Raw genomic sequence first — 21,296 nt, 5'->3', positions numbered from 1 at the left:
AATAAGTGAGACACAGAAGGACAAATACTGCATGATTCCACTTATATGAGAGGCTTAGAATAGGCAAGTTGAAAGAGACACAAAGTAAAATAGAGGTTACCAGGGACTGGAAGGAGAAGGTAGAGGTTATTATTTCATAGATGTGTTAAAATATTTGTTGAAGATAATGATGAACAAGTTTTAGATATAGTTGTGATTTGTTATTACATTATAAATATATTTAATGTCACTGAATTGTACAATTGTGCATGGTAAAATGAAAAATATTATGTATATTTTACTACAATAAGTGAAATAATTAAGAATTCTGCTGAGATTTTACAACGGAAGAGCAGAAAATCCTAGCCTCTATTACAGGACCTAACACCTGAATATGTTGCATTTCAACAAATTCAGAAGGTTCTTGTGTAGGCTTTTCTTTAACTCATTTGGTTCATTCAGTTAATAAATGCTTGTTTAAAAATTGTGGTATGTCGTGTCAGACTCTGGGAGTCTAGAAAAATTGGTAAGGACAGTCTCCAGATGCCAGGACTGGGAGAGACAGCTACATTCACAAATGATTATAGTATACAGGGTCTGACACAAGTAGCACCCCTTTATTAGTACAAAATATTTTCATTACAACATCATAAGCATGTAATTCTGTAACGTAACATCACACTCAAGCATACCATATGACATTTTAGGTGAAATGTTCAACTTAAAACTATAAATTATTACACCCATATCATTACCCTACCAACCACACTCAAGCAGGCCTTACCTCTGCCATACCCTGTAGCATATGGGCTGCAGTAGAAACATAATGAAGAAAAGTGGGAGCACAGGGCAGGAAATTCCTGAGGGTATCCAGGTTTCATAAAAAAGTTGATAAATTGATCTGCATTTGAAATTTAAGAAGGAATTGGATTGCTCATTGTATTTTAATAATATGCAGAACATATTCTATCACATTTCTGCCTTAGAATCTTAGATCTAGAGTATTTGCAACCTTTCCAAATATTTTTTAAATGTTTTTCCTCTTGTGTATAAACAGACTCATCCCTGGAGTAAAAAAGAATCTTGGTTAATTCTCTGTCCTATTTTTAAAAATGTATAAGCAAAACCACTTTGAGAAATAATTCAAAGTCAATGAAATATACTCAGATCCCTTAAAGAGTATGTAACTTAATAGGGAGATGAGACAAAGTCAGCTGGTCAGTAAGTCCTGAAGAAACAGTCAGGGAGGATGGCCGTGTAAAGGCAGGAGAAAAATATCCTTGGGGGGGCCATGGGTGGTATCTTTTGAATTGTCCTCTTAAGGCTGTGTAGAATTATAACTAGATTAAGTTCATTTCATTTGGATAGAAATGTGTACACAGAAGCAGAAAGGCAAACAAAATATTAGTCCTATTAATGAAAGCAATGAAAAAGCAAGGCAGAAAGGTCCATTGGGGACAGATTATGAGGATCTCAAAACCATTAATGTTCTCCTTGTCCTCAGAATCTAAGAACCATGATTTGTTACTGTGTTAATTTAGGAGAGAAAGCCTGGAGACTCTTCACATCTCTGCCCATGTACAAAGGATGGTGGAGAAGAAAGGAGAATAAAAGCAGTGATCCAAAGGCACTGGATGGGCATTGGGCTCATAGGAAGCGCAGGGATAGATTGAACTAGAAGCATTGTGTAGTGAAAAAACAGAAACATATTTAGGAGTTAGGCAACTAACTCCCAGGGTTCAGATTCTCTATTCAAAACTGACTATGCAAACTTGGCCAAATTATTTAGAACTTCTGAGCCTCATTTTTCTTACATGACAAATGAGGACAATAGTAGTATCTCTATGTAGGGTTATTGCAAAGATTAGAGGGGATGCGTGACAGTCTTATGTAGACGCCAGATGGCTCTCAAAGATACCAATGTTAGCTCCTTCCCCAGGTGATTTCTAAAGTCCCAGCTGAAGTCAAATATCTGTGAAAAAATTTAGAAGGTTTTTCCTGCAAAAATAAGTTATTCACATAATTGAAGTTAAAATACATAATTGATATATTCCTAGACAACTAATAATTAGTTTCAAGTATAAATAAAACTATAGCCAAAGTAGATTTTCCCATTGCAGTTACTTATTTCTTGAAATTACTCAAATATTTTTGAGAGCTGCATTAACCATTTCATCCCTCTGAGTTGCCAGGTAGGGCTCTGAATCATGTGTTTAGAAAATAGTGTCTTGTTATCAAAACTAATATAAGGTCCTTCCAACTTATTTTCCTAATCAGAGCTCTGAGTTAGGGTTTTAACCTATGAAGTGTATCCTACTAAAATGACTATCAGCCATACTTGAAAATATCTCCCATGCTTTGAATTACAAATAGTCTACCTAGATGGTGGTACCGTATGTCCTTACTAGCCTTTCTGTCTTTGTAACTAGCCTTTCTTCTAATTATATCTCAGGTGACCCTCATAGGTTTTCTGTTTTATAATAACATTATTTGTAAATGAGTCATCTCCTTTTTGACTATTGTATTATTATTTGTGTCCCCTGATATAGAGACAAATGTGTCAGGATGACAGTGGTCATGGGCATCAACAGATGGTAATAGAAAGACCTCTAGTGTTTCAACATTCAATGTGATGTTGCCATTTAGTTTGAATCCCATAGCACCCTTGTTATACCTTTTGTCACCTGGCTCATATCATACAGGAACTTTTGGGAAAATGTCATTTTCCCATTGAGCTCTGAGCTTATTAAGGAGAGAGTTTTTTCTTACTCACCTCCATATTCACCTCCTTATTCACAGTATTAGCAGTGAACCTGAACATATGTGTACATATTTATAAGAGGTAAAGTAAGTAGTGTTATAGACCACTCTGCCTGGTTTTAGGAATTGTATCTCCACCCCTTGTGGCTAAGGGTGAGGGACAACCTCTGGAATGCGAGCCACAGGAGACAAAGCTTGTCTCTGGTAGCAAATGCTGCCTTAGTTTCCTCTCCCTTCCCCCAAAGCTTGGTTGGAAGTCAATGTAAGACCCCTCACAGCAGGAAGCAACCTAAGCCAGACTCGATCACTTGGGAGACCTTCATGGAAGGACTCGGGGGGCTGCAACGAAGAGCAATGAACTCTTGCCCCCCAGCTTTGACATAGCCCGAGTCCCCATGTCCTCTGGGAGAAGCGCTTCCTGGCTCTAACCCTCTTAAGCTTGAATACCTGATGGGGAGAGGTGCAGCTCCTTGTCTTGCTAGAGCATGTCCTGGGGAAAAATCTGGCATCATAAAGACTTCCTGATAAACCTGTGAAATCTGCTCGGTTAAGAGTGCTTTCATTCATATGTTAAGGGTTTGAGCAGGAAACCCTAAAACTCTGTTCCTGACAGGCTAACTCATACTAAGCCCTCAGATTTCTTTGAAATGTTATCTACTGTTTGATCCATGTCACCCTATATTCTTGTGTATTAAATCCAATAAAAGGCCCTAGAGGAGGGGGTTCGAGGCCTTTTTGTCCTCAGAGAAACTGGCCACTGCTGGCCTTTTTCCCCTGGGAAACTGGCTACTGCTCATGGCCTTTTTCCTCTGGGAAAATGGCCACTTCTCCTCCCTAAGCAGATCACATCATGTCTCAGTCATATTTACTCTCATCTGTGGCACTTGGGGGGACATGCGAGGAAAGCACTCCCACAAAGTACCTTAATTTATCAGGGCTCAGTAAAAAGATCCTGAAGATAATAATGTCAAATAGGAAATTATGAAAATCTTTTCACAACTTCAAAGATCATTCAGTATTTAGCTATCTTTCTAAAAAAATGTTTTATTTAAAATTAATATCTTGAAATCTGGCCAATATGGAGATGTAGATAGATACACTTTGCCTCCTCGCACAACCAAAAGAAGGACAAAAGAAACTGAAAAACAAAATATAACCAGAACTGCCAGAAAATTGAACTGTATGGAAGTTTGACAACCAAAGAGTTAAGGAAGAAACATTCATCCAGACTGGTAGAAGGGGTGTAGGTGGACACCTGGGGTGGAGAGGACTTTGGCAAGGCAGTGGCTGGAGGACTGAGGTGGGTGAGGTGGTGGCTGGTAGACCACGTAGTCCCACATTTGTGTGTGGAACCAGGAGGAACAACTGGGGAGTAAGACAGACCATGCAACCCAGAGTTCTAGTGGGAGGAAACAAAGCCTCAGATCCTCTGACTGAAAAAAACCTGTGGGGGTTGCAACAGTGGGAGAAACTCCCAGCCTCACAGCAGAGTTCATTGGAGAGATAGACCTACAGGGTCCTAGAACATACACAAACCCACCAGGGGTCAGCACCAGCAGGGCCCAATTTGCTTGTGGGTAGTGGAGGAAGTGACTGAAAGCCAGCCAAGAGCTGTGCAAGTGGCGCTGTTCCCTCTCTGACCCCTCCCTACCACACAGTGCCACAACACGTAGTGAGGTAGATTGCCCAACTCTGGAGAATACCTAAGGCTCTTCCCATTACTATGTAACAGGTACTCCAAGACAAAACAAACAAAAAAATAAGGCCTAAATGAAAGAACAGATCAAAGCTCCAAAAATTGAAGTACATTATGAAGAGATATCCAACTTATCAGATTAAGAGTTCAAAACACTGGTAATCAGGATGCTCACAGAAATGGTTTAGTATAGTCACAAAACAGAAGAAGAAGTGAAGGCTACGAAAAGTGAAATAAAAGAAAATGTACAAAGAACCAGCAGTGACAGGAAGGAAACTGGGACTCAAATCAATGGTTTGGACAAGAAGGAAGAAATAAACCTTCAAGCAGAACAGAATGAAGAAAAAAGAATTAAAAAAAATGAGGAATGGCTTAGGAACCTCCCGGACAACTTTAAGTATTCCAACATCAGAATCATGGGGGGGGGGGGCAGAAGGAGAATAGGAAGAACAAGGAATTGAAAACTTATATGTAAATATAATGAAGGAGCATGTCCTCAATCTGGCCAAGGAAATAGACTTCTAGGAAGTCCAGGAAGCTCAGAGTCCCAAAGAAGTTGGACCCAAGGAAGTATACACCAAGGCACATCATAACTACATTAGCCAAGATTAAAGATAAGGAGAGAATCTTAAAAGAAGTAAGAGAAAAGGGGATAGTTACCTACAAAGCAGTTCCCCTAAGACTATTAGCTGCTTTCTCAAAAGAAACCTTTCAGGCAAGAAGGGGCTGGAAAGAATATTCAAAGTCATGAAGAGCAAGAACCTACATCCAAGATTACTCTATCCAGCAAAGCTTTTATTTAGAATGGAAGGGAGATAAAGTGCTTCCCAGATAGGGTCAAGTTAAGAGAGTTCATCATCACCAAGCCTTTATTATATGAAATGTTAAAGGGACTTATCCAAGAAAAAGATAAAAAATCCAAAGAATAAAATGTCAACAAACTCACAACTTTCAACAACTGAACCTAAAATGAACACAAAAACAAAACAAAACAAAACAAAGGAAACTGGAATAGGAACTGAGTCACAACTGGAGATTAATGGTGGGTTTTCAGCGGAGAGGGGGAGGGGAGAGAATGGGGAAAGAGGTACATGGAATAAGAAGCATACATGGTAGGTACAAGATAGACAGGAGAAGGTTAAGAATAGTGTAGGAAATGAAGAAGCCAAGGAACTTCCATGTATGATCTATGTGCATGAACTAAGGTGGGGGGAATGCTGGTGGGAAGGGTTGTGCAAGGCAGAGGGGAATATAGGAGGGAAAAATGAGACAACCGTAATAGCACAATCAATAAAATATATTTATAAAATTAAAGTTAATATCTCGAGTGCCTGCGTTTTGGTGATTCCTTTGTAAAAAAGCAGGAAGGAGATACAATTTAAAGCTCTATTTTTCTTGAAATTAAAAGAAAGAAGTGAAGCCCAGATTTTGTGTAAACTGTTGGTCCAGGTGTGATTTGTTTAATTCCTTTTCTAACTTGAATGCTTTCCAGCAAACATACAAATAAATAAGTCCAGGGATTAATAAAATTAACTAACTGGTTACTGTGTACCTGCCCATGATACACAAAACAAAGGCATATTTTACGCTGACCTCATTTGGATGTTATTTCTTGGTGTTTTCATAACATGTACTCTAATGTCGTATAATCCCATTTTTGTAGCACTTTCACAATTTTTATATAGTCCTGTTTTAAATATGTTTTGTCTCAGTGTCACTCATGCATTTAATCATTTAAAAATGATGGGATATGAGATGGGAATGAAAAATGTGAAAATTTCTTGAGTAAGAATTAAAATACAACAAATAATAATATGCAAAGCCAATATGGTAGAAGTCATATTTATTGAAAAAAATTAATATTTTTGCTATAAAATTTGTAACAGGAATATTTACTGAATATTTATTTTGATGCATAAACCCCAATATTACATACCAAGTACAAGACAGTAGCACTAGTTTTTTCCTTTATTTACATTTTATGAAAATTGTTATGCAGTCTGTGTTAAAAGAACTTATGATGGAGAATTGTTACATTAGAAAAATAATATTTTTGATATAGCATTCCCAAGGAGCCCAATCATATTTTCTGCCTCTTCAATAAGGCAGAAGTCCTTGGAATAGCATATAACTTAATTTATAAAATACAATAACTGTTCAGACACATATTCAAGTTTTCTTTTGGTATGATTTCCCATCACTGTAATTTTTTTTTTTTTTTACTAAAACAGAAAGACTTTTAGGAAAATGTCATTGAATGATTTCAGCTATACATTTTTTTTATATATATATAATTCTGTAGCCTAGCAACAACCATCGCTACACCATCATTAACTTTAAATATTTTGCTTGGCGAGCTATTCTCAAATGTAGCGTATCTGAAGATTTTGCCATCATTACGACTGTGGAATCATTGTGTGGTTTCATAGGAAACAGATCTGTCACAGTATGAAGCTTTGTTTGTTTTAGGGAACTGGTACGTAATTACATTTCCACTCACAAGAGAATGCCACAGATGGAACTAGTCAGGCTCTGCTGGCTCCGCTGAGGTCTGCGCTGGACCAACCCCGAACTTCCTGCACTCACACTGCACAGCCCTGGACAGGTTCAGGCGGTTTCATTTCCAGAGATTTTGTTTTGCTTTTCATAGTTAGGTCGTTTTAATTCCTTCAAAGGCACACAACTTCCACCTTTTTTCCAGCGTTGCTCCCACGCCTGTGAATTCCTGTTTAAACATGCGTGGCAGTCTCATGAGAAGCATTTCGATTTCATTTGCAGATATCTGTTAGGAAGGAAGGAAGAAAATTTAGTTTTAGGAGAGGAATGCATTGTAGAGGTAGCAGGGGCTGGGTGAGGATGGCTTTTCCAGTGAGACAGACAGCACGAAGTTTTCCACTTGGCTGTCGAGTAATGTCCTTGTCACAGCAGCGTGAGGATTGCACGGATGGGATTCTTCCTCATTCTGTGAGCTATTGAGGAGGGATGTGGGGAAAATGGAGAGAAAGTTCCAGGTCCACCCTTCACATGGATGGCTTCCTTGCTGGCAGTGCTGTGCCTGAACAGCCCTCTCATGACATACCAGGGGTATCGGGAGACAGAGGAGAGCTGGGAGTAAAGCACCACTGCTTGGGGAAAGTTTTCGGTGCCTCATCCTGTTCTAGGAAGGGCAGCACTCTTACCCCACGCTGAGAGCTAGAGAATGTAGGTCGATTTCTTGCCACTCTTCTTTCTCTACCTTTAACTTTCACAGGGACCAGAAGACAATAAAAGATTAGGTATAGAAACCCAAAATCTATAGCAATAAAGGTCTTGACATCTAGTCTTAAAACCCAAGCAGATTTTTAAATGCATTTTTTCTTCTACCACTTTTCTTATTTCATACATTTTTATACCAATAACTCATTTTATCTTAAATAAAGAGCAAATTAACTACAATCCTCTTCTAACATAGCCATTGTTCTTGTTTTCATGTGTTTGCTTCCTAACCCACCCATGTGTATGAGGATCCCATACAGCAAGGTGTGTAAGACCCTAGAATTGGGGGCCTGACATTTCTGTTTGAATCTTATATCTACTAAACATTGCCTACCAAGATAGTTTCTCTAAGCCTCAGGAAGTGGGAGTAACAAGATTTCATAAGGATGTGAAAAGACCACTGGCTTAGCACAGATTCAGGCACACAGAAATATTCACTGAGTCAAACCTATTATTATTTTCCATGGTATGATCGCCATCTAGACACCATTCTAGAGTCCACACTGTGTGTTTAACAATACTAAGACTAATTTTAAAGAGAGACCAAATAGCCCAGGAAGTCAAATCAACTGTTCACTTAACAGTCACATGAAAAAGGCTGCATATGATATATCCAGTATTCCTGAGCCTACAATATAAGATTTAAGAAGAGGTAGTCCTTTTATGATAAAAACACTCAGCAAAGTGGGAATAGAGGGAGCATTCCTCAATATAATACAGGCCATATATGAGAGACCTACAACCAATATCATACTCAATGGGCAAAAACTAAAAGCTTTTCCACTAAGATCAGGAACAAGACGAGGATGTCCACTTTCACCATTTCTATTCAATATAGTTTTGGCCACAGCAATCAGGCAGGAAAAGGAAATAAAAGGCATCCAAATAGGAAAGGAGGAAACAAAACTGTCACTGTTTGCAGATGACATGATAGTGTACATGGACAATTCTATAGACTCTACCAAAAAACTGCTCAAACTAATTAATGAATTTGGCAAAACAGCAGGATACAAAGTCAATATCCAGAATCAAAGGCATTTTTGTATCAGTGAATCAGCAGAAGCAGAAATCAAGAAAAAAATCCCATTCGGTATAGCAAAAAGAAAAATAAAATATCTGGGAATAAACCTAACCAAGGAGGTAAAAGACCTGTATGCAGAAAACTACACAGCACTGAAGAAAGAAATCAGGGAAAACACAAACAAATGGAAACATATACCGTGTTCATGGGTTGGAAGAATTAACATCATCAAAATGTCTATACTACCTAAAGCAATATACAGATTCAATGCAATACCTATTAAAGTACCAATGGCATATTTCAAAGACATAGAACAATCACTTCAAGAATTTATATGGAACCATAAACGACCCCAAATAGCAGCTACTCTTTTGAGAAATAAGAGCAAAGAAGGAGGGATCACAATACCTGATATCAAACTGTATTACAAGGCCACTGCGATCAAAACAGCCTGGTACTGGCATAAAAACAGGCACATAGACCAATGGAACAGAACAGAGAGCCCAGAAATAAACCCAACTCTCTACACTCAATTAATATTCGACAAAGGGGGCAGTAACATAAAATGGAGTAAAGATAGCCTCTTCAACAAATGGTGTTGGGAGAACTGGACAGCTACGTGCAAAAAAATGAAACTTGAGCACAAACTTACACCATACACCAAAATAAATTCAAGGTGGATAAAAGGCTTAAATATAAGCAGTGACAAGATTAAAGTCCTAGAAGAGAACATTGGCAAGAAAATCTCAGATATTCCACGCAGCAACATTTTTACCGATATGTCCCCTAGAGCAAGGAATATAAAGGAAAGAATAAACGAATGGGATCTCATCAAAATAAAAAGCTTCTGTGTGGCTAAAGAAAACAGTATTAAATTAGCAAGACAACCAACTGTATGAGAAAACATATTTGCCAATGATACCTCATACAAAGGTTTAATCTCCAAAATATACAAAGAACTAACATGACTCCAATCTAAGAAGACATCTAACCCAATTAAAAAATGGGAAAAGGACTTGAACAGACACTTCTCCAAGGAGGACATACAGAATATCCAGAGACACATGAAGAGATGTTCAATATTGTTAGCTATCAGAGAGATGCAAATTAAAACCACAATGAGATACCACTTGACACCGGTCAGGATGGCTATCATAAACAAAGCAACAAACAACAAATGTTGGAGAGGTTGTGGGGAAAAGGGGTCCGTAGTTCACTGTTGGTGGGATTGCAGACTGGTACAACCATTATGGAAAACAGTATGGAATTTTCTCAGAAAAATAAAAATGGATCTGCCTTTTGACCCAGCAATTCTACTGCTAGGATTATATCCCAAGAATCCTAAAACATAAATTTCAAAGAACCTATGCACCACAATGTTCATAGCAGCACAATTTACAATAGCCAAGAGATGGAAGCAACCTAGGTGCCCATCAGTAAATGAATGGATCAAAAAATGGTGGTACATATACACAATGGAATTCTATGCAGCAGAAAGAAAGAAGGAGCTCCTACCCTTTGCAAGAGCATGGATAGAACTGGAAAGCATTATGCTGAGTGAAATAGGCCAGGTGTTGAAAGACAAATACCATATGATCTCACCTTTAACAGGAAGCTAAACAACAAAACAAACAAGCAAGCAGAATAAAAACGAAGACACTGAAATAGAGAACAAGGGGACAGTGACCAGAAGGGAGAGGGAAGGGAATTAAGGGGGAAAAAGGGGAGGGATTTGGAGGGACAAATATGAAGGACACAGGGACGAGGACTAGGGGGTAGGAAATGGGAGGGAGGTGGGGAGCACGGGGCCGGGGGGGTGGGCTGGGATGGGAGAAATAGACAAAAAACTGTACTTGAAAAATAACCAAATAAAATTTTAAAAAAAGAAGAGGTAGTCCTGAAAGTTTAAGTTGGTTGTATTTTAAATGTTTTTTGTGGGAATTATTTTGAAATTTGAGTGCATTTTCCCATAAAACCATGTTAAACAGATTAGTAGATTCTAAGATCAACCTACGAAAGCCTACTAAACAGATGATTAAAAGGTTCATGGAGATTTCAAAAAGCCTATTTTCTTTCAACGAGCACTGTACAGAGCACCTTTGTGAGCACGCTTATTTCATTCTCACAGCATTCGTGTGAGACTTGCGAGGCAGAGATATGTTTTCCATTTTATAGCTGAGAAATCCGACTGACTGCAGAACCATTATTTTTTTTAATCAGACGGACTTTTGGACAAACCTGCACATGTGGGTTGGGACCTGTGCATTGGTAGGCTAAGCTCTCCCCATGAGTGTCATCAGCAGCAGGGAAAGAACTAGGGTGTAGTTGTTCTTTTAAATATCAAGCACCTGGGGTACTTGTGAAAAAGAATTCTCTAGCCCCTTCTCTGGAGACTGTAATTCAGATGATCTGGGGTACAGCCCAGATAATCTATTTTTAAAAATCACTCCAAGTAATTTTTATGTTCGGGCATATTTGAGTTAAGAATGGGGACTTAAATCACACAGGCTTGAGTTTTAATTGGGGCTAGTTCTCAAGTGAGCTTTGTGACTTTGGGCAGGTCACTTAGTAGCTGTAATTCTGTTTCTTTATGTGTATAATAGAAATAACAGCCCTGGTTGGTGTGATTCAGTGGATTGACCACCAGTCTGTGAAAGAAAGGGTTGCCTGTTAGATTCCCAGTCAGGGCTCATGCTGGGGTTGCAGGCCAGGTCCCCAGCTGCGGAGTGTGCAAGAGGCACATTGATATTTCTCTCCCTCTTTTTTTCCCTCCCTTTCTCTGAAAATAAGTAAAATCTTTTTAAAAAAGAAAATAAATAACAATCTCCTTCCTACTGTTATTGAGAGAGTTATATGTAAAATATAGCACAGTGCCTAGCACAAATACACTCTCTGTATATCCATACATCGATGCAGACAGAGCACACTAATATCAAACCCTGTGGCAGGTGGTTCAAGTTCTGTATCCACGGGTCAAAGGAAATAAGTTCAGAGAGGTATGTGGTCAAACCCTGTTTTTAGCTGGTCTAAAAGGCAGCTTTCCTTAGGTTTTCTGAGGCCAAGTTATCCTCTAAACAAGCTCCCTTCTTGCTTTTGTAGGAGGACAGCACAGGTTTTGTATCATAGGCTCCAGTTCCATTCAAGTCCCAGTGATTGCCTTGGGATGAGGGGTCCTTCCTTGGATTAAGCAGTGGCTCCAGAGATGCTGACAGACTGAGGTAACAGCCAGTCCTTCATAGGCTTGTCTCTAGCATAACTATCACCTCCCTTTGAAAAGTGGGGAAGAAGCTTGTGCTCTTCATCAGAAAGGAAGAAAAAAAGCTGAGTTTTGAAGGTAAAATAAAGATCTGATCTGAAGATGGCATCTATGTCGGAGGCCAGCCGGGTTCATCAGGTCAGTAGTGCCATGCAGCGGCCCTGCAGCTGGTTGTGAACAGTGTAAAAACTGTCCCCCAGAACCTTTTCCTTACCAGACTCTTCTGAAAACACTCTCTTTAATCTTACCACAGTCTTCTAAGAGAGGCAGTAATTAAAAATGAGGAAACTGAGGTCCAGAGATTAGACATCTAGTGCAGGGTAATTCAGACAGAAGTGTGGAGCCAGGGGCAGATCCAGGCTTCCTGGCCTTATTCTTAACCACTGATGCCAGTCACCTCAGGGGGCGCAGACTGTGAAGGGAGACCTCGAAATGATCTTGGTCATAGCGTCTGTGCTCCTGGATCGGGACCACTGGGTAGGGGCCTGTGTACATGCGGGCAAGATCTCTGTGATGAATCCTTTAGAGTGACAGCAACATCAACAGGCAAAAAAAATGGAATATTTTCACCAACTCAAACAGCTTCTACAAATTCATATACTAATGAACCCTCACATGATTCACCAAAACAGAAAGCAGATCCTCAGAAATCTTGTTTTACATGGTTTTCTGGCCTGAGTTGAACTAAATTCAACCTCAAAGGAAGAAGACAGAAAAAGAGTCCTCACTGTGGCCAGGGCCCCTCAGAGCAAGTGCTTTATGTGTATCATCTGATTGGAAAGCTCATTAAACAAGCAAAGAAACTCCTCACCTGCTTGCTGGACGAAAGAAGTGAGATTTGGATTTCACTCATGGCATGACCATTAACCTCCTTCACCACCTTGTCTAAGTCATGTTACCTCTGGGTGTTTTTTCCTTTGCGAGACAAGGGAATTGGAAAAAAACTCACTGAACGATCTGAGGATTTGGATCCAAGTGCTGACCCTGCCATATATTAAGCTCCCGTCTTTGGACAAGCTATTTAAAATTCACCTGGTCACTAGGGTTGGGGCAAAGATTTCAAACTGAGAGGGTGTAACTGGTCCCTTGCGTGCTGTAAAGCACAAAACAAATGGCAGCCAGCACTCAGCACTTCAGAGCCAGGTATGCTCTGAAGGCAGTTGATAGCTTGTCATTCAGTACAGAGGATAAAACTGGGGCACAGAGATGTTTAAAAAACTGTCCAAGGACACACAGCTAAGAAGTAGTGAAACTGAGATTTGAAATGCTCATGAGTACTTACTTTGAATAACTAAGTAACCATTCCTCAGATTTTGACACAGCCAGAATTGGGTATAATGGAAATTTGTGTCCTCAAAAGTAGTTAATGAAAGATTTTCTTAGGCTCCACCAAGGAAGAAATGCCAATCAGCCACAAAGTCAGGCAGTATAGAGCTTTATTGGGGTTCGCGCACCTGGGTGAGGTTCTCCAGTCTGCAAAGTGGGGCCGAAGAAGTCTCACCCAAGCAGGGAATGTGGTGGGGTTTTATTTTGGTTGGCTCTCTGTGGGAGCTGGGAATTGGTCCCGTTTGAACAAAGTGGCAATATAGCATTGGTGGTTCTCCTCGGGCTCAGGTTGCTATGCAGATATCCGTTTTGGCAAAGCCCGATGTTTTGGCTCCCTGGTTTGATGTCAGCCGTCTTTTCTGAGTTGTAGTTCAGCTGCCATTTTATCCTATCCTGCCCATCCTGACAGTTAACTCTAAATTGCTGTTAATAGGGAAGGGTGATAGACTGATTCTGCCATAAAGATGTAAATAATGTGGACAGGAATATGCTACAATTACAGAACAGACCACCTCAAGTGAAATCCTGTCTAATATATCCATGAAGAAAGATCAAGGAGAAACTGCTTTCAGGTTAGATTAATAGTTTTTAAACCTTTCTATACCCTGAACAAAGGAATAACCTTTATGACATGTTCCATTTTGGATTTTCAAGAAAAATTCAAGAGAAAGTTCTATTTGTCCTCCTTTTATACACTATGGCTAAAGAATTTTTACTTTGCAAATACCTTCACTTACTTTATTTCTATTTTCTTCTCCTCCTTATAAATTATTTCTAATTTTTGCTTTCATACTATTCCTTATCATCCTACAGTAATTTCTTGCTCTTGAGAACTGAGTCATGATGTCATCACATTAAACACAGCAGCCAGCCTCCCTGGATGAGCTCAGTGTGAAATGTACCCATTTCCTCATTCGTTGTGTAGGATTCCCTTCACTGCATCCCTTTGGAGAGCAGGGATTCTCTCTAAGCATCCCTGTGTCATGGCCAGGACACTGGGGTCCAGGGCTGCCAGCCCAGTTGCTGAGAGGAGGGGCTCTAGCTCTGCTCTCCCCAGCACTGCATTCCCTTTCTCACAAAGATGCCATGAGGAGAATGAAATACATCTGGTTAAGATTCCTGTGTGGCATTATGATGGAGGTTAGAGGCATGTGCTGTGACTGTGAAACCTCATTCCTCCATTCATCATGTATTTGGTGCTCTATAAGGTGAGGAAAATTGTCATAAACATGTTTTTATTACCCTCTTAATCAACTGGCTTTTGTTCCAAGAAATTGGTGATGTGTGTATTTCCAGCCTTTGATGTCAGTGGATTTCCTTATCCCTGTTTTGCTTAAAAATTTTCAGTCTAACACTTATTCTTTTAGAAAAGATTGATTTGTCCTAATTTAAAAGAAGAAGAAGAAAAGATGAGAAGGAATAGAGGCCCCAGTGTCAAAGGGGCTTCTGTGGTGAGTAACCCCATAAAGGTAATTTGTAAGATCTCCTTAAATTTTTCTCCAATTTGTGGACTCTGGTCTAAGCCCACTGCCTCCTTGCCAGACCTCTAAGCACATGTATAAATTGACACAAGCAGACATAAACCAATTTTTAAAATAAAGATGGTTGGCTCTATGTCCCAAATTAGTCAGACAAGGGAAGCCAAGTGATGTGGGGCTCTTGTCTGAGGTACTGAGAAGACACTGGCATAGGCTTTGTCAAGGCTGGATAGAGCAGCCAATTGCAAGACCAGAATTCCTTCCACAGGGTAAACTGACTGTTCACCTTCAATGTACATTTTTCATATCCCTGGGCAAAGCACACCATCAGCACACTGATATCACCACAAACATTTGCAGAGAGAAATACAGAATGTGGGGTGGGGGATGGAGGGGGAAGACACCAGGAAAGAAGTGTGGGAGAATAAGGAAAGATAAGTGAAGAATTAGGAATAGAGGAGGGAGGAAGGAAAGAATAGGCAGAAGAAAAGAAAAGGAAAGAAGGGAGAAGATAAATAGAAGGAAAGAATTAGAAGGAGAAAAGGAAAGATCTGGATGGAGAATGAGAGGAGGGAGAAAGGAAAGAAGGGAGGGGAGAAAGAGAATGGGAGGAAATGCACAAGGAAAGGTGCCCCAGAGGGAAGTAACAAGAACAAGTGTGGATTCAAGGACATCTGCTTCACTAAATATCTGCCTGCCCAACTTAGCACTTCATTAGTTCATGTCTGATTCTCAACTTGCTTTTTTTAAAAAAATATTTTATTTATTTATCTTTAGAGGGGAAGGGAAGGAGAGAGGGAGAGAAACATCAATGTATGGTTGCCTTTCATGCATCCCCTGCTGGGAACTGGCCTGCAGGGAACTGGTCTGCAACCCAGAATATGCCCTGACTGGGAATCGAACTGCGATCTTCTTGTTCGCAGGCCTGTGCTCAAGTTGCTTTATAGATATGCCATTTCCTCAACTAGACTGCAAGCTTTTTGAGAGCAGAATTCTTAAATTTCTTTTGGCCATTCCATGTTCTTTCTAGTCTCTAGGACAGCGCCTAGAAAGGGAAAAGCAGTGAAGTACCTCAGTGTTCACTGGGTCCCTGACAACCTTGTCAATTTCTCTGGCTGTAGGTGAGTAAATATCTTTTAATTTTTTTTAAATTAGCCAAAAGGAAGTATACATACCTCCAATACTTCATATGTCATGTGCTTTCCAGAGGTGCTGTGATATCTAAAAAACACACTCATTATAGCCTGTCTAAGCAACAGAAGCCTCATTTGATCATTAATATACTGTGACAGGTGGTTATTTAGGAGAACACCAGAATATACATAATTTTAAGATTATTCAGGTGGGAAATCTTACAAATACTACTGGGGACATTTAATCTACACTACTGCCTAGCTACAGTCTGGGAAAGAATGCTCTCCCATTAAGGCTGATTTGAATCCCTTTGGAACTGATAAGATATTTTAGTTTTATGTTTCCAGAGTTATGCTTTTAGTGTAGAATGAAAATGGTTCGACCCTCTGGTGGGAAATGTGCACATGCCCATGAGACAGTGGTATCATGACAAAATGGCGAATCTTTCTAATTCCTCCAGCATCTGTAGCTACATCATGTGAGTCTGGTTTTCAGAATCAAACCTTCCACCCAGTGAGCCTTGGGAAGAGGCTACAGGTAGCTAGAAGGAGCAGCCAAAAACACTTGGAAAACTGGGTCTTAGTCTCCTAACCGATACACAAATTGAAGGAAGAGCAGAAGGATCTGTCCTATTGTCTGTAAAATAGAAAATATTGACCTGCTAATGCTCACCTCTTCTTTCCTCAGGTTTAACAAGTGGGCTTGAGGTGTTCTGGGCTGATGGAGAGATTCTATGCATAGATCAGAAACCATATTCAAGATAGTGTTGCCTGTTCAAAGACCTTACCTGCCAGTGCCCAGGGTATGCATTTTGATTCAACAAAATGTTTAGGACACTCCCCTACTCAACTTGCCCTGTTTTCCTATGAATGAATCTGAATGAATCTTTCTGACTTGGTCAGATGGTTCTGATATGACAGAGCTGAGCGAATGGCAGTGAGTGCTTTAGAGGAGGCTAGGAAGAGAAAGATATGCAATTATCATTATCAGAGTAGAAATAATTTTTAATGGGAAAATAATCTGTCATGCTATACAGTTTTAGGAAGGCATGTGCAGTTTACATGCTGAGGGGAATTTAAATTAATTCCTGTCTCTCTTCCATTTTTAATCATGCTTATGTGGCCTTGGAAAATCCTAATAAAAACAGCTCCACTACAGCCTGGATTGAGCCTGCTTTGCTTGCTCTCATCAGCACTGGGACAGGCAGCATCTAAATGTACTTTTACCGCATTTGTGGCAATGGTGATGTTGTCTGATGTCAAGGGAACTGTGTTGTTTTAGGTGGAATTTTTACAAAGCTATCCTACTGGAGTCAGCACTCGCCAAAGCTGCTGCCAAGGTGTTGTGGAGGCCAGGAAGAAGTCACTGCCTAAATGTAACATCAGCCAAACCTGGTGGGGAGCCCATGACACTCGTTGGTTCTGGTTAACCAGAGACAGGTGCACCAGCCGCTACACTGGAGAGCTTCAAGATTATTAGCTATTTTGTAGTTGAGGTAGGGACAAGGCCCTGGTGGGTACTTAGAGGACAACCTTTCATGTTCTGTGTTCTGCTTAAAGCCCTGAGGATTTGGAATTCTAGTATATAGCAATAATTTGCTCTCTGGATTAAAAAGTCAATATCCTTTCAGTTTCACTAGGATAGAAAGAATATTTAATCTAATCCCTAGCACCCAGGAGTTTTAAGTCAGAGCACTTTTTCAATGTATGTTTTACCTCAGGCATGAAGAAAAACTTGACAGTTCTACTGAGCACTTCATTCAGGAGATGGATGGCTGTCTGAGGACCCTGTGTACTTCCTCTGTAAGGAAAATACTTTCTTCATTATCTTCTAAAATAAAAGTACCAGTCTGAGATAAAATGGAATTTCCCTTGACTAAATTCCTTCTGGAAACCATCATCTAATGACCAGAGACATCTGAGGGTGACCACACAAATCTCACCTGAGGAAATGGATGATGGACACTTGGTTCTGAGAGTAGGAATAAAACAAGAGCCTCTATTCCACCCAAATAATTCACTATTTATCATCCCCAGGTGATTTCACATGTACATGTGCACTCACATGCTTGTGTGATAACACACACACATTTCACAGATGCACAGATCACCAGCCTGCCCTGATGCAGCAGTGGAGACCAAAGTTCTGGAATTCTAGACAAATGACAAGTGGACTCTTTGGCTATTTTAGCTCATACTAAAAACAACTGCTTCTTGTGCTCGCTTAGGCAGCACATATACTAAAATTGGAACGATACAGAGAAGATTAGCATGGCCCCTGCGTAAGGATGACAGGCAAATTCGTGAAGCGTTTCATATTTAAAAAAATAAAAATAAAAATAAAAACAACTGCTTCTCCACAAAGGCTTCACATGTAGGATTTCCATACAGGGAAGGAGAGAGATATCAATAATACCAGGGAAGAGAAGGACAACTAGAGTAATGATTTCTCAAGGGCTTGTTCTAGGCCAAACGCATTGGTGCAGCAGTGTTATATGGAATTCGCCAAGAAAAAGTAGTGGAGATAAGATAGTAAGGAAGCATGGTGTTGGTGGAGGAAAAAAAAAAACAAAGAAGCCCTTCAAAGTTTTCTTTCAACAAGGTGACATCTAGAGTTCTTCCTTCTTATTTCCTGTGAGTTAAAATGAGCATTTTCTACTACCTCCCTGTCCATATGAGGGGAGCACACATGGAAGACACTATATGATTGTTAATTTCAAGAATCTTACAATATCCTCACTCCCTTTCGCTCTGCTTTGGTTCGTTCCCCATCATCAGCTGTGATAGAATAAAAAGGTAGGAATATCAATGGCTGAAAAATACTTTTTGTTCCACATGACTGCTCTCAAAGGGGAAGTATAAGACCTATTTAGAAAAGCCAAGCAATTGTGGGATCATCAATTGGTAAGATCATTTGAATCAAAATAAGAGCACAGTGTAGTAATTTAACTGACACTAACCACTGAAAATTTAGAGTGACTTATATGTGTGAATTTCAGGGTCCTAGAACTGCCGGTTGTGCTCCTGGTCCTACAAATTCCAAGTACTTTGCTGTGCCCTGTGGAAGAGTTTCTTATTTCATTTTTATTTCAAGCAGGACATTTAACAAGCTACTGAGTAACAGGCCTGGATTCTGTGTTTGATTCTGTGTCCCTCCGCTTCCAGGACCTTCTGGTACCAGCAGTACTAGTAAGTGGCATCCCTCTATTTCTGCGGGGACCCCTCTTGTTGTTCACTGGAATTTGATACATAATTATGCTCTTTTGCCCCCTCTCTTAGGGTGTAAAAACACTGCAGTGAGCTAGGAGTATAGCTGATTTGCAAATGGGAAAAACAGCCATAGAAAAATGAGGAGTGATGTACTGACTCTAGGAATGACCCTTGAGGGGCAAAGCCGACTTAGTAATTTTTGTCATTTAGAGAATAAAGCTGAAAAATAACCATTAATAACAATTTTCTTGAGAGTCATATCAGATCTCTATTTGAGGTAATTTTTTCCTTTATTGTGTGAAGTCCTTAACAAAGAGTTCTGTGAGACTATGTGCTAAGGATAATGCCCCACGAACTGCCCTGACATAATTTCTCCCTTGTTTGGGGAACTTTCAGGCCACACTGCAATTTTAAATCCCTCAGAATGCTTTTGAAGCTAATTTGACATCTGCTGAAAGTCATTGTCATGTTAGATAACTGCTCTTCTTTCTACAAAGACAAAAGTGAAAAGAAGACAACTATCTGCCCGAAACCAAAGTCCTTGGAAAGAAGTGCTGGTCAGCCTCCACACACTACTGTATCCCTGACACAGTGCACATGGCCCCCTGGCAGCCAGAAGTCAGCAAGTTCAGTGTCAGCAGTGGGAGCCCCTCTGGAACGAGAATTTACCTTAGAGTCCAGCTGTTGCATGTATGACCAGAGATATTCTATATTGGCTCCAAAAGGATGGACGTGAAGAAACGTTGATATGATGCCTGAATTAAAAGGACAAACATTGGTTACTGAAAGGCAAATAAATTTCATCTATTAGATAACATATCACAGTGCCACCTAACTCCAGTGGTGGTTTTGTCAGGCTAAGTCATATACAGCCTTGTCCTTTCTAACAGCTCTCAACAGAGCATTCAATAACAGCCCATTCGGAAGACAGTAGTAATAACAGGACAAACAGAACACTCCATCTCATGGGATGACAGTAGTTAGAAATGCTAGAGCATGAGATAATATATAGATGAATGAATGTATTGCTAAACAAAGGTTCCTGGAAGCATTTCAACTACCAATTTTATGCTTGATTTACCAATGTAAAATTGTAGTTATTGGGAGGATAAAATTTTCTCCTTTCTTTCCTTCAGTGGACTCTGCCATATGAAAATGGCTCATACAGCTGTGTTAGAAATCACACTGCCTCAAATTTCCCTGACAGTTATAGCTGCTAGTTATGAAAAGTATTTAATCCATATTTCACATAACTACCACAGAAGGAAGCATAAATCCTTTTTGAAACCTTTGCTCTTTTCCCCTGGTTGTTGCTTGTGTTTCAAGGGGGCCAGCTTGTTTTCTCTTTCTCTCTGTGCTAATTTACAAGATCATTTGAAAGATTCAGGAATGGATGGTTTGGCTGGAGTCTGATATAAATCAGAAGGCTTTTCTATCATGAAAAATCAATTGTCAACATTATACTAACAAATGAAAAGCTTGACATTGCTGTCACAGATGAGTTAAAGCATTACCTTTCTACCCTCCCTGCTCCTATATCCAAAATCAAAATAGTGATTATGATGGTGTTGATGCCACAGACTGTATGCTTCTGTTTTTTTAAATTATTTTTCAACTACAGTATTTTGTATTTACTCCCATCCCAGCCCCCCCATACTCCCCACCTCCCTCCCCTTTCCACCCCCCTTAGTTGTTGTCCATGTGTCCTTTATACTAGTTCCTGTAAATCCTTCCCCTTTTTCCCCTGAAATTTCCTCCCCTCTCCCCTCCAGTTGCTGTCCTCCTGTTCTCTATTTAAGTGTCATTGTTTTTGCTTTTCTTGCTTGTTTGTTTTGTTGTTTAGCTTCCTGTTACAGGTGAGATCATATGGTATTTGTCTTTCACTGCCTGGCTTATTTCACTCAGCATAATGCTTTCCAGTTCCATCCATGCTGTTGCAAAGGGTAGGAGCTCCTTCTTTCTTTCTGCTGCATAGAATTCCATTGTGTATATGTACCATAATTTTTTGATCCATTCATTTACTGATGGGCACCTAGGCTGCTCCAGCTCTTGGCTATTGTAAATTGTGCTGCTATGAACATTGGGGTGCATAGGTTCTTTTGGATTGGTATTTTAGGGTTCTTAGGATATAGTCCCAGCAATGGAATTGCTGGGTCATAGGCAGGTCGATTTTTATTTTTCT

General features: G+C 39.9%; 1 protein-coding gene and 1 non-coding gene across 4 annotated transcripts in view; one reads left to right on the top strand and one right to left on the bottom strand.

Annotated features, from left to right (window-relative positions):
* Window positions 1–6,318: 6,318 nt before the first annotated feature.
* The window catches only part of ENOX1 (ecto-NOX disulfide-thiol exchanger 1), a 700,008-nt gene continuing 685,030 nt past the window's right edge, over window positions 6,319–21,296 (bottom strand). For all 3 annotated transcript variants that reach the window (XM_053665398.1, XM_053665399.1, XM_037132222.2), the window contains 2 exons: window positions 19,784–19,869; window positions 6,319–7,217 (listed from right to left, as the gene is read on the bottom strand). In XM_053665398.1, the coding sequence (XP_053521373.1) occupies window positions 7,086–7,217; window positions 19,784–19,869 (218 nt within the window). In that variant the 3' untranslated portion in view covers window positions 6,319–7,085. The remainder of the gene's footprint in view (window positions 7,218–19,783; window positions 19,870–21,296) is intronic.
* Window positions 18,121–18,227, top strand: LOC119039486 (U6 spliceosomal RNA). Its single transcript, XR_005080622.2, has one exon. It is a non-coding gene; the product is annotated as a U6 spliceosomal RNA (small nuclear RNA).

The sequence above is a fragment of the Artibeus jamaicensis genome, unplaced genomic scaffold (assembly GCF_021234435.1).
Source record: "Artibeus jamaicensis isolate MK-2021 breed Jamaican fruit bat unplaced genomic scaffold, CSHL_Jam_final contig_414, whole genome shotgun sequence".
Taxonomy (NCBI): domain Eukaryota; kingdom Metazoa; phylum Chordata; class Mammalia; order Chiroptera; family Phyllostomidae; genus Artibeus; species Artibeus jamaicensis.
Note: the sequence above shows the minus strand (reverse complement) of the source record. Positions and strands in the feature narration are given on the sequence as shown.